The sequence below is a fragment of the Phoenix dactylifera genome, chromosome 3 (assembly GCF_009389715.1).
Source record: "Phoenix dactylifera cultivar Barhee BC4 chromosome 3, palm_55x_up_171113_PBpolish2nd_filt_p, whole genome shotgun sequence".
In the NCBI taxonomy this organism is placed as follows: Eukaryota; Viridiplantae; Streptophyta; class Magnoliopsida; order Arecales; family Arecaceae; genus Phoenix; species Phoenix dactylifera.
The window spans coordinates 21,795,722-21,809,985 of NC_052394.1; the positions used below are offsets into that span (position 1 = coordinate 21,795,722).

General features: G+C 37.1%; 1 protein-coding gene across 4 annotated transcripts in view; it reads right to left on the reverse strand.

The window, feature by feature from the left end:
* The window catches only part of LOC103702839 (phototropin-1A), a 30,376-nt gene that overhangs the window by 8,428 nt on the left and 7,684 nt on the right, over window positions 1-14,264 (reverse strand). For 3 of the 4 annotated variants that reach the window (XR_001879189.3, XM_008785422.4, XM_017841745.3), the window contains exons 9-19: window positions 12,112-12,161; window positions 11,930-12,034; window positions 11,321-11,380; window positions 11,149-11,238; window positions 8,853-8,929; window positions 8,346-8,430; window positions 7,388-7,468; window positions 4,693-4,796; window positions 3,413-3,462; window positions 1,570-1,676; window positions 828-950 (exon numbers count right to left, since the gene is read on the reverse strand). Coding sequence is in view for 3 of the 4 variants with exons in the window: in XM_008785422.4 (XP_008783644.2) it covers window positions 828-950; window positions 1,570-1,676; window positions 3,413-3,462; window positions 4,693-4,796; window positions 7,388-7,468; window positions 8,346-8,430; window positions 8,853-8,929; window positions 11,149-11,238; window positions 11,321-11,380; window positions 11,930-12,034; window positions 12,112-12,161 (932 nt within the window). In the remaining variant the exon portion in view is untranslated. The other variant, XM_026802892.2, reaches the window with a different exon arrangement.

Below are 14,264 nucleotides of genomic sequence, written 5' to 3' on the forward strand. Positions count from 1 at the left end.
CCTATTTCAGTATGCCCTAAAATGGCACGATATGAGTCCATATCATGCCAAACCAATTGCTAGCCTCCCATACTAGTTCAACGAACCTTGATTCTCATAGAATCATGTAGGAATACTCATGATGCATTTGCCTTCATCTTTTCTTGTTTTCTCTAATTCCTTTATTTTTTAAAACAAAGAGAAGAAAAAAAACTCCATATGCTTTAAGCTTCTTGTGTCATCTAAAAAGAGAAAATGATGCATGTTGAATGGAGCAGCTCACAAACATGTGAAGACCGGCATCTTGTAAATGAAGAGAGAACTCAAAAGATCATAGATGAATTCTCAAAATTGAAGCTTCTAGAGTGATCAGAAATTAAATCTTGAGTATCGAAAACCATTTACAAGTAATAACTTAATAAAGGACTGACAGAAATAAATGGAGAAAGTGAATTATCATTGGCAGAACTAGTCCTTCAGTGATTCACGTTTTTAATATCATTATTATGTTCAGATTGTGTGTATACTCCAATATCCATGTGAACTTTTGTTCATAATACCCAACTATTTAGTCATATCCTAAAATAATACCTATGACACATAGGTGAAGAAGTTAGGGAATTATTGCACTAAAACTGTGGAAGACAATGTGACTCCATTTTCTTGGAAGCGTCAACAGATCAAAAGGCATACAAATTTCGGTTGTTTCTAAAGAGTCATCAACATAGCCTGACTCAACATTAATCTATTGCAACAATTGCCAAATTAATTATACATAAATTACAGCAAGCATTAAAAAAAACATTAACAAGGTAAAATTTAGTCTGAGTTGCAATAACAGAACATACCGGTGCAATGTACTCTTCAGTCCCAACAAAAGAATTTGATGCTCGCATCGGTTCAGCTATGAAAATTGGAGGAATTCTTCCTTTTGTCTGTTTTTTCTTATATTGAGAGTTTGGAAACAAAAGCTAGAAAAGAATGATCAACCAGTTAGCTTGCAGAAGCCAATCAATAACTGCAGGCTTCAAGATCACTCACGCCACACAGTCAAAGAGTCATAGAAGATATTGAATAGTGGTAATATGTTAAAGTTTCAACTGTTCTAAGTATACTTTAGCAATGCCATAAATCTATAACCAATATTTCTTTGGCAATTATATCCAACATGGTAAAAGGAGCCAGACATGGAGAGGCACACAGCTTCAAATTAGAATTGTAATCAAACAATACATAAGGTCACTATATAAAAAAATAAGCATTCAATTAATCATTTGAGAATATGTACTCCTCGATCTGCAAGAGTTGCAGCTATGCAAGAATATGAGACAGCAGGTTTCTGATATCTGTCCCTCTAAGCAAGGTCTTATTTATTCACATGGTGAAATAAAAATAAAGAAGTCTCTTCCAATTAAAAGATGAAAGCTGTTGGCGAGCATAAAATCACTAAATATTAATTAGAGCATGCAAGACACTAACATATATTGTCAACACGCCTCAGGAATATAAAGGTTGAATGATGGATAATTTTATCTTGAGCACAGAAAAAGGACAGTTGAAATATATAATCTCACTAGATAGGTTTAACACCTGTGGCTGGCAAGATGTCAAACATGACAGGTCGAAATCTGTCAGAGAAACATGTCCATCCCTCTGAAGCAAGATATTTTCTGGCTTTAGGTCTCGATAAATTATACCTACAGAAAGCAAACACCTGTACTGTCAAAAAAAAAATATCACCAGGCCCCACATAAATTTGGTGAAAGGTCCTTACCTGGTCATTCAGCTATATATTCAAATTAATCTGCATAACTATTAAGGAGTGGTAGTTATTTTAGGACCAAGTACATTTTTAAAGAAGAGCAACCTGGCACAATAAGATATTAAACACCTTCTGGTCATAGTTTTACACTTGAACCAACTCAGCTTAATTATGAACTCACTTGAATCACAACATAACATCACATGACAGAAGCTGAATTTATTTTGTAACCATGTAATTTACAGGCTTCATTGACAAGTAAATTAAATGTTAACTTCAAGTAGCATATTATATATACCTTTATAACAACCATAAGCATAAAGCACTGGTTTGAGCTAAAAATACCTATTTTATGCAAGAGAAAAGGTACCAGTAAGACAACCAGCCTGTCTCAACCATCAACACAATGATGAAGGTTACTGTAAGTCAAGACTTCAGGACTTATAAAGATGATTGTTGCAACAATTTATCCTACAAGTTTCTAATTCTAAAAAGATTGATTTAATGTAACATCGTAAATAACTTAGTAAGTTAAAATTTTGTATCCTAGTTATCTTAATTTTAGTATATCATATTTTAAGTTTTTGACTAATATGTCACAATATCATGCCTACTCCAAAATAATAGGACAGACATTGTTGCACATTGATATCCACAAATCTATACACAAACGTAGATTTCCTCATCATGTTTAGCATATTTGTTGGCTTGATGCATAAGGAGAAAACAAAAGGGCATTTTATATATTCAGTTTTTGTTTAATTTTGTTGCGATGTCATAATGCTGATGATGCTACTGAAACCTACAAATTAGAGGAACTTATTTACAAGAGTCGGTTGTTTAACACACTTTTTTGAGAGAGAAATATGGGGTAAAGTAAATCCATCGATTAATTCCATGAGGAAATAAAATGAATCACAAAAAACAGTGCAGTTGTTCCTTACACCAGCCAATTAACTTCCTTTTCTTACCCACAATTGCTTTGTTCGAGAAATTCATAGCAATTCCGAGGTTTGATGTCAGGTAAATTGAATAAGTTTTTCGACTTTGGAGGATCAGACCTTGATACATTGGTCTCCTCCAAAGACGAAACCAGGCTTGTTGGTAAAGGACTTATAGTTCAAATAAATTAGGATAACATCTTAATGCATTGGGAGCAAAAAACTCTAATAGGTCAGTGTTGCAAAATATGGAAAGTAGTTAAATTGAGAAATAATGTGCTAGATTATTTTCAGGATGTAGAGGTTGGAATTATAGTTTATCTTGCATATTACTAAAATCTGCTCAGATTGCTTCTAACCACAATGCTAGAAACTAGTTGTCTTCTCCTGTCTCTGGAATATGCATTGTAGAATTGCTAATCAAACATCAGGTGTTTCTATGCATTTGATAGGAAAACAAGTATATTTTCCTTTTCCTTTTAAATATTTTCAACTGATTAGACAAGTTGACCAAGAATGATGAAAAAAATTGGAATACACAATTAAAGCTCTCATTGACCATGAATGAGGATGATGACGTATAGAAGTGGCAGAGGTTACAATTTAATGGACTAATCAGAACATACATAAATTTAGGACTTCGACATTTAAATATTCTAATTCATATTGGGATAAATTTTCTTCTTAATGGAATATAACAGAAGGTTTCTGGGCAATAACTAGTCCTTACCTTGACAGTGAAGGTACTCCAGAGCAACAATAACTTCGGCAGCATAGAATCTGCATTCAAGTACTCAGTATTATTATCATTCTTAGGTAACTGAGTTTTTTCTTGATTTAAAAAAAAAACTCAGCCACGTGATACACGTTCAAAAAGTGAAATGCTTAAATATCCTGATATAAGATAAAAATATATCTGATAGTATATATATTTGTAGTCATATTGGTTTCAGAGGCAAGTAGAAAGAAGCCTGATAATTATATTTGTGTAGTATTCTACCATACAGAACTTTTATGATACATAATACAGGGTTGCCTATACGAATGATGAAGTTTATTTCTTATCACTCAGACAAGAAATAATGAAAAGGGTTCATAAAAAAACAAAGCGCTCTCTATCTTATTTCATAAGTCCATGACAGGTAAAACTAATACAACTATGATATGCTGTGAGCTAGAAACATCAGAAACATGTTCTCTTAGGCACACATTAGAATCTTTTCCTAATAAGGGCATGTTTGGATATTCTTGCAGAAATATCCTGCAGGAATCAAGTCTGTTGGCCCGTCCAGCCCACAGTCTTCTTAGGGCCGGCCCAAGTCCTAACCTAAATCCTAGCTTGTCAACCTATTGGTTTGCAGTCAGGTTTATCGTACTAGTGTGTACTTCCTGTACCAGGCGAACCATGCATACGAGCATCGAAGTAAGACTTGATACAAGAGACATACTGAGTCTCAATACACCGAACCGACCTCCTTAGCAGATGTACAGACACTGAACCAGTGTGGTACTTGTACAGGGTCCAATACCAAGATGGCGAACATGGGTCCACAAGAAAAAAAAAGAAAACCACATCCCCTCCCACAAGATTCAGGCTGCAAGGGTATTGGTTTGATATGGACTACATCCAAATAGGTTGTAAAAGAGTTGATAAAGAGAAAAAGCAAGGATAGTTGCCTTGTCTATGAACAAAAAAAAAAAAAGAAAAGAGAGGTAGTTTATGTAATACAAGTGAATATTAGCTTGGTGGTAGGTAACTTTGAAGGATCCAAATCTCCTTGGGGAATGAGGCTATGACCACCATGGCTCTGACAGACTGAGCTAAACTCAATGGCTCAAGAAGATTGATAAAAAATCAGTCTGTATAAGTGCCTATAAATAGTCACCTCTTATAAATGAAAAATCCTATGCATGCTGTCAGGCTTTCTTTTATCTTATAGCTTCCATGAAGTAAGCATTAATATGATTAAACAAATATCATATGCACATGTTCAGTAGGAAAAGAATTACCTAACAACATCTTCCTCGAGGACCTTCAGAGGTTGCCTATCTAGTAGTAGAAAGAGCTCTCCACCAGGGCAGTAGTCCGTTATAAGACAGATATGTGTTTTAGTCTGCAAAATATACTAATTGAAACTACTTAGAATATATATATATATATATATACAAGTTTTAGCAGATGGCAGTTTAAGAGAACTAAAGAATGAATTAAGGAAAGAATGCATAAGATTGTTTCAAAAAATGCTGAATAACAAGAAAGATAAAAGATATACAAGTCTGAACGGAATTATATGAAAACCATTACATGTAAGGTTTATTTAGACTACAAGCATAGTATGTCGTACAGGCCCGAACCGGACAATACGGGATGTACCGTACCGTACTGATTCGGTACTAGTACTCGGTATGGGTGGCGTATTGACATTCGGTGTACTAGTTCATAAACTAAAAGACTTAAGAATTATTTAAATCAAGGTTCGCCGTCTTGGTACCGAACTCCATACCAGCGCCACACTAGCACAGTATTGGTACGGTACGGTACGAAATTTTTTTAGCATACCGAGTGTTGGTACGCCATCCGTACCGGATACTGGTACCAAACTGGTACAGTACAGTATGCTCCGTACTATTCGGTTCGGGCCGGTACGACGAACCATGGTTTGAATCATACTGCATATAAAAACAGTAGTGAGATTGGCAATCAAGTTATGGTGATTGGAAATACTTTAACTAATCAAGATGGAAAAAAGACTAGCTAATTTGAAGCAGATAAGTGAGTATTAAACCTCTTTTGTTATCAAATTTCTTGAGAAATCGATCATTTTAATACAAAGTAGATAAGTTTCTCCTATATTACATACATATCAATTTATAGTATCAATGTACTTATATTGTGCACTAGTACATCAATACTCGTGTACCATATGATTACTTATATATTCGAGCTATTGCGCCCTATAGTGGATTCATTGCCTTGTAGCAAAATCAAAATACTTGCAATCATCTAGCCACAATTTATGCCTCTTGCCACCACAAACTACCTTTCTCCTAATTCCACCTCTTCCAATTCACTGTGTTGTCAGCCCCTCCTTCCCACCAACTTTATTTTTAATATACATGTCACCTCACTCTCTTGGTGCCTTCTCTCTTCCTCCGCCCCCTCAGCCATCTTGTAATCACCCTTAATCCTATTTCCTTACACTCAGCACCATCAATGCCCCTTGAAATTGTAAATTGTTATTTTTCCCTGACCAATCCATCCTCCACTATGTTGTTCTCTTTCTGCCATCCTACACACCTTTCTTTGCAATATCACTTAATATAAATTAATTTGCATCATTTACTTGTAATATAATTTTGTCTTTCCCATTAGTGAACTCAGTGAATAGGTAGGTTTCCATGTATGATAGGTCAAATATTTTTTTTGCGTAATAGCACAAATCATGCCAAGTTGTAATATATCAAATTTTCAGGGGCACTCTAGTGTTTAGCTAATTTAAGTGATTAATCATTTCATTTAATTTCTAACATTTTCATTGAAAAAATTTAAAAAAACTTACTTTAAGAAAAAATAAAACCGGACAAATTAAAAAAATATCCTAGTTCCGCCACTAAATGACCTCCTCATGATTGAGCGATTTTGACATGCTAGCTTCATAAATTATAAAGCGCTTTCCACTTGGAATATTGTATTACACCATATTCATTAATGATGAGAATTTGAAGCATTAGTTTTAAATGATTGACTTCAACCTTATTTCCTAGATTTCAAAGTTGTGTTTCTTTCTTATATATGTGATGTCCTACTGAAGTGCACTAATATGGCCCAATGACTATTCTACCTAATATGTGCACCATCAATAGCACAAGGAAGCTCCATTTGATACTTCTCTAACACATGATGGTACCATTTAGGATCCTACTTTATACCAGCTAGTGGTAGTCCTCAAAAACCAAGGTTTGTTGTACTGGTACCGGCGGCACATTAATGTATGGTACGGTATGTACACTCTACAGGGTTGAGAGACCCTTTTCTCTCACCCAACAATGTACCCCCCAAAAATATGAAACTGGGTAGTACAAGGCAGTTTCACTCGGTTCAGACCTATTCTACCCATGTGCCATATTGAAACTTGGTATTGTACTAATACCTTATGGGTATGATACAATATGCCCAATATGAGGCAGTATAGGTCGGTATGGCAAACTTTGTCTCTAACAAATCATCACTTGGTCCAAGAATGAACATGCATTTCATCCCTAGATCCAACTAGTTGGTGCTCCTTTCTCCAATTATTATGTGCCTTCTTGCTCATCTTCAGCAATTTTTTTAAGGGACTATCATTAGTTGGTGCTCATTTTGTACGTATATCCAAGTACAAAATGTTTTCCAACATTTGTTCATGGCACATCTTCTCCAAATACATTCAACACAACTGTATCATATCATAGGTGTGCCAATACAGCCTATAAAGTGCATATATTTGGGTTACCGTATACTACAATAAATCCATTGCATTGCTGAAGCACTCCAATAATTGATCCTCAGTAGACAATCTTAATTTTGATAGTAACAGCAGTCAGTTGTACTTTAATCTCAAGAGCATAATAATGAATAAAGGTTCAACAATTTTTTAAAAAATAAATATTTAATTTCTGCAACTTATTTTGAAGTTTACTAACAATAAATATTATAGCAACAGACCTGAAATGATGCATATAATGTAGGAAGGAAAGGATGATCCAACATATCAAGAATTTCTCTCTCTGCGCTAGCTCGATGCACCTGAAGCAAAAAATTGATGGTTCATATAACAGAAAAAAGTGCATCATGACTTATGTCATCTCAAATCTCTCTTAGTAGGTGCAAAACACAAAGATATACATATGTAAAATGCAATATGTATTATATGCCCCTTGACCAGCATTTACAACCCTTGTACAGGCAACAAAAAGGTGAAAGGAAAAGATATAAAGGAGGGTTGGCACTTGGCACTATTGATTGAGTAGACACGTCCCAAAAGACCAGTAGAATAACTATTCAACTCAAATGGTTTATGAAAGGAAGTGTCTGTTGGAACCATCCATGAGTTCCAATGTGGACAGTCTTTGAAAGTTGCAACCTTGGCAATCTTCCAACAGTCAAATGCAACATAACTCAAATGGCACTTCCAAACTCACAAACGGCTAACAAAACTAAAATATACATATTAAAATTTTGAATTAAATAATAAAAACATCAGCAATCCTCCACTTAGCTAAAAATTTCAAATTATAATTAAAAAAGGCACTTGCTCGTCCAATTAAAATTCATAAGAACAGTCATAGTCGAGCGTTAAAGGATTAGTTGCTTTACTACCATACCCAATAAGAGGGAGGGAGATAGATGTAGAAAGCAAAAACCATCTGTTGGGAACCTGTAGAATAAGCAATAGCATGCAAAAGTTTAACCCTCCCATGACATTAACGAAATCTATACAGCAACAAAATAGGAACTCGACTGTTACTTGGACAAGCTTGTTCCTTCCAAGTCCAAATAATAAGGGCATGTATTGAAATTAAATTGGTGACAATGGATCAAAAGATAAAACAACCATAACACCACAGACTATTCAGTATTCTCCAGAGATAATATACTTTAAAACAGGAAGTCATCTTCATACCTTGTTGCGATTAAGCATGGCATTTTTATCCATAGCCTTCATTGCAAAATATTCTCCTGTTTCCAACAACTCCACCAAGTGCACACTACCATATAGAAGTGAATAAATTAATTGCTTGACTTAAATGAGATCATAATGATTATTTTAAGCTATAATCAGAAAAGGCACAGCCAAGCAAATAAGGTAAACTATTGCATGCCCTTCTAAAATTGTAAGGTCACGTGGCATTAGCATAGCTAGTTGCTTGATTAGTATGAGACATAAATTTTGTAATTTTTCAGGTTAAAACTGTAGGTATATAGCTATTGTAAAAGTACCTAGCAATCATTAAATCAACTCCTTGATAATGATATCCAACGGGCAAACTTGTCATAGTGTTTCAACAATAAGCTTTGTGAAAGGGAAAAATGAAGAACATTATTGACATACATTAACTCGTAATGTCTAAGCGTTCTTAGCAAATATTCTGAAATATATATATATATATATAAAAGAAAATATCATTACCTGCCAGTATCACCAGACCCCAAAGGTTGAACTGGCCTAAAATGCTTCAAACCTATCTTTTCTCCACTCGCTAGAACCTGCAGAATTATCTGCTAATGACTTGCACCATAGCAAATTTCTTAAGCATGCAAAAAAATAAATATGAATCTTCAACACCAGCCAGAACATAGATACACCATCTAATTAATTTATCACAATCAAGAAGCATTAACAATGTCAACACAGAATCCCGGAAATGTAAAACCAAAACAATGATTAAGCATTTGAAGTGCATATATTTCAAAATAGAAGGTTAACACTTAACACCAAGGTTCGCAGAACCGATTGTACCGGTGAGCACCGGCACCGGTACGGTTCCGGTTCGGTACCGGCTTGGAACTGGTACCGAACCGGAGCCGCGCGCGCGGAAATTAAAAAAAAAAACAACAAAACGCGTCCGCGCGCATCTGGGACGCGCGCGCGGGCTGCCAGCCCGCGTGGGCACGGTACCCCGCGCGGGGAACCGCGCTCGGGCGCGATTCCCTGCTGGGAATCGCGCGCGGGCGCGTTTCCTACGCGGGGAAACGCGCGCGGGCGCGCGCTCCGTCGCGCGCATTTCCCAATTTAAAAAAAAACGCGTCCGCGCGCGTCCGCGGACGCGTCAAATGCCACAGAGTGGCATTTAATGCCACTCTGTGGCATTTAATGCCCCCACGCGGGCTGCCAGCCCTCGTGGGCACGGTGCCCCGCAGGGAATCGCGCGCGGGCGCGATTCCTACGCGGGGAATCGCGCGCGGGCGCGCGTTCTCCGCTCGCGCGTCCGCGGCGTTTTTCAAAAAAAAAAAACAAATGCCACAGAGTGGCATTTAATGCCACTCTGTGGCATTAAGAGGCCCACGCGGGCTCCAGCCGCGTGGGCGCTCTTCCCCGCGCGTGGGGCGCGCTGCCCCGCACGCGGGCGCTCTTCCCCGCGCACTCCCGCGCGGGGAAAGTGTGGCTTGGACCGGTGCGAACCGGGCCGGTTCGCACCAGTACCGGCTTGTACCGGGCCAGTTCGCACCGGTACCGGCTTGTACCGGCGCGAACCGGGCCGGTTCGCACCGGTCCAGGTACAGAACCAATCGATTCCGACCCAGTTTGGGTCGGAACCGTTTTATACCCCTGTACCGGACCGGTGCCAGTCACTGGCACCGGTACGGGCTGAACCGACCGGTACAGGTCGGTTCAGCAGACCTTGCTTAACATAATACAAAAGAAGCAAAAATAATGATAACTCAATGTTTTAAATGTAATTTTATCAAGTGCCATATATCAGAACAGAGGAAAGACATGGATTATATATTTATTAGGAATTATTTTTCTACATGATCGAACTAGTACAAGACTTTCACATAGCAGAAAATGCTAATGTAGGATAAGGATTATATCCTAGCCTGTATGTTTAGAAATATGTTAACTACAATTTGCAAGATCTAATGCCTACAGGTTTGCCAAATTAGCTGAGTCCACCTAGCTAGTTATTAACTGGAACCAAGTAGTGAAGAGACAGTGCCCCATCCAAAGCATGTATCTTTCTTTGTGCAAATGTTTCACGAGCCTCAGCCCTTTATAGTCAACAGGAACAATTTTCAGTAATCAGGAAATAAAAACATATTCCTTACTATAGATAAATAGCAAATACTACCATAAATCCCTTCTTCATACCATGTAAAAGTAGGTTTTTAAGTATATTACTCACGTACATGTCACACAATGCTACACATGTACATTTCAAAGAAAATATCATGTTCTGTGGAAGCACAAAATGTTTATAATTTTTTTGTGAGTTACAAATACATCAAGTTGTTTCCCGTATTCAAAAAAATATATATCATTTGCTTTCATAAAAGCATAATTTCTTGAACATTAAGAATAGGGGCTCTATTAACCAAAACACTAAGGGCCTATTTGGATGATTCGGCTGAAAATCCTATGGGATTCATAGGTTAGGCCAGTACAAACAGCAAAATCATAAGATTACAGGCTAGACTAGGTGTATATTCATAAATACCTAGGAGGAGCTTTAGAGTGGACTGGCCCGAATCCCATAGGGAGTAAAAAAAAGACCTCAGTAATTCCTTTTTTTCAGCTGAGGTCTTTTTTTCTCCTTATGGGATTCGGGCCGGCTCACTCCAAAGCTCCTCCTAGCTATTTATGAATATAGGCCTAGAGCAGCCTTCAACCAACGAATCCCATAGGATTTTCAGCCTAATAATCCAAACAGACCCTAAGCTGGTACTGATATATTAAAAAGTTTCAACTTTCAAGCATGTCATACTTTCTGGATGGCCTTCCATGATGAATTATCTCTCCCATGAGGCTTTGGCAGGACCACCTTTGAGTGATTTGCCCATAGATCTTCAGGTTTCTATACATAATATGTAAGTATTAATACCTCAGAATTAAAGACAGTAATTTAATCAAATAGATATAGATTATCTGGAGCTTACCAAATTACCATCTGGAAGTTCTCTCACAGCTTCACCAACATTATCTGCAGTTTCCTTCACCTGAAATGTCCATGGTAGCAAAACTGCAAATTATGGCATTCAACAGAATGGGAGAAAAACATCTTATACTATAAGGAGAGTCGAACAAAAAATTAATTGCAAATCGTCCACTAACAATATATATTCACCACGAAAAAAAGACAACATCTAGTGGACAACTTCATTGCCAAAAGAAAACAACTTTAAAGTCTTTTTGTAGTTACAAAATAGATACCACCACACACTCCTAAAAATCATTTCAAAGTTAAATGCTTCCACCACAAAAATAGATGCAAATTTGCAGTGTCCCTTTTGTTTTCACTTGATACCTTGAAAATTATCATGCAGAAGTCAATTTTATCAAAGTAGAATTTGAACATGAGGTCCAGGACAAAGTGAAAAAGCAATCAAAGGCAATCTACTCTGGAGTATCTTTGCTTATTGAGTCATCCTGTGTGGCGAGCACTTTAATATCTCTAACTAGGCAATAATTTTCAGAAACGAAACTGTTTTGCACTTTCTTTTGGAAGGCACTTTAGAATGACCCTGCAAGTGCAAGAGATCACAGACCAGATTTGCATTTTCTTTTGCAGTAGCCTCTGGTATACAGTTCTGAAGTGGTTCGACATACTCGCTACCATCCAACTGAACCCCAATAAAGTACTGGACTTCCCCCTGTTTGAGAGTATTACACAAAGTATTAAGCGATAAACCAAGAACTTGCGAACCAAGTGAACAACACTACTTTGCACCTTCTGGTCACGCATTGGTTGCAAATGAAAAAGATTCCAGAATTTCTTCCCTGAGACCAAAAAAATGGAAAATTAATGTCGTATTACAGAAGTAGCACATAAATTACTAAAGGTATTATTACCATTTATAACTATTAATGGTGACTAAGAACAAACTACGGTATAGTATTCATTTCATCTAGAATTTGGTGCAGCTGTTTCATCTGTTTTGCATAGTGATACCCCAAAGACTAAAAAGGAATTCAGAATCAAAAACATATAAATGGAAAATGAATAAACAAATAACATTAGCTTACCAGCGAACACTCAAAATGCATCAAGATGGGGATATATCAATTGGTCCTCAGAGTCAGACATGGAAATAAGGGACAACAGAAGCACCAGTTGAATCAACAGATAAAACATCAAGAATCTAATGCAGACTGCATTACTGATACAGTTGTTTGGGGACTTATCTAGGGATACAAAACGCATCACATTCCTCTCTAAATCAAGGTTTCAGATTGGTTGTTCTGTAGGGTAACAAGACTGATAAAGATAATCATTCATGTGATCTTTTAGTGGAATTTATAAGGATTGAGGCTCTGTACGCAAGGATGAAGCTTTTCAGTGTAGAATCCTGGTTGCTCCACATGGAAGGAGGAATAATTGATTCATGGCGAATGGAATTCATCTCTATATTCATGACAGTTCAGCATGATGCTTTGAATAGATGGGCAAGGTGAGGATTTAAGGTGTCTGTTTCTAACGAAGCCAAATGTAAAAAAAGGGTCATTATGTCTACTTTTTATCATCATTCTTTGATAGATCATAGCAATTCGGACAAAGAGAGCTGACATATATTATTTCCAGGAAGATTACAAGGATAAAAGAGATCGACTCTTTTTCAAGCATGAGTTTGTGATATTAGTGAAGACAATGGTAGAAAGATACAGAGGGTCAAGGGTTTGAAAATCTAAAAGGGGGCAGGATATATGATGAATAATAAAATGTTTTAAAATTACCCACCCTGGACAACTCATATGAATTCACCACATCCGATCGATTTTATAAATAATGCATTTATCTTGCAGTCACATAATGCTGCTATAAACCTGATTCACCCCAGTGCTGCATATTATTCAGTTTGCTTAAGTTGCATCATCATCAGTTTTTCAAGCTTAAGGGGTCACAGTGGGTTGGACAAAGTGGCATAATGCACTTCTGGGCCCGAGTGAATCCATAAGGGCCATACCTGACACAAGCTTGTGCACCATGCATATGCAACATTGTCAATGTCGCAGACCTAAATGAGCAAAATTCAGCTGTCAACACACATAACCCAATTACTTGAATCAACAAGCACAGGCTGTCATGAGCAATAACCTGGGAAGCCATGAGATCAAACCAAGCATTGCCAGACAACAAAATGAATTGTACGACATATCATGAAGAAGAGCAAAGGGTGAAACAAAATTTTCAACCGCCAAACGAGCAATGTCGCAGTTCAAAAAAAAAATTTTCCAAGATTCAAATATAGAGAAGAGAAGGTACAGAGAGTTCCAAATATGCTCAAGGCTCCTGAATAACTCGATGGAGTCTAATGACAAGATGCGATGAACCAACAACGAACAAAGAGTTCCAAAATTGGCACCTCAAAACCTTGAGAACATTCATGGAACAAATTCAAGAACTCCTATAAGTTTAAAGAGGTTGGGAAATGCTTAAATGATGAGCAAGGATGGCAAAGCAGCAAAACTCCATGCAAAATTACAAATGCATGCAAAGGAGAGAGGAAAAAGAGTCTGAATGGCTATAGTAGAGTCTAGATAGTTAAATTTAAATTCATAACATCAAATAAAAAGCAAAAGTCGAAGTATGTGGTTCTTGTAAAAGGGCCTGCATAGAAGTTATAGACAGTCACTATTAATTGCTAGAAAGAAGATTGAGCGATAAAGGTTACTTGAGCCTCAATTATTGATATAGCACTATGATCTGGAATGTTCAGAAAACAGAAAATTAAACAACCATGACTTAATCATGTTTCAACTACCACTTTGAACTCTAGTAATGAAGTTCTCATTTCTTGACAGCGATCCTAGTAAGGTCTAATGAAGGTGGCACCACATAGAGGTCAAGTGATGTTCAGAGTTAATGGCAAAGATTAGCAAAGC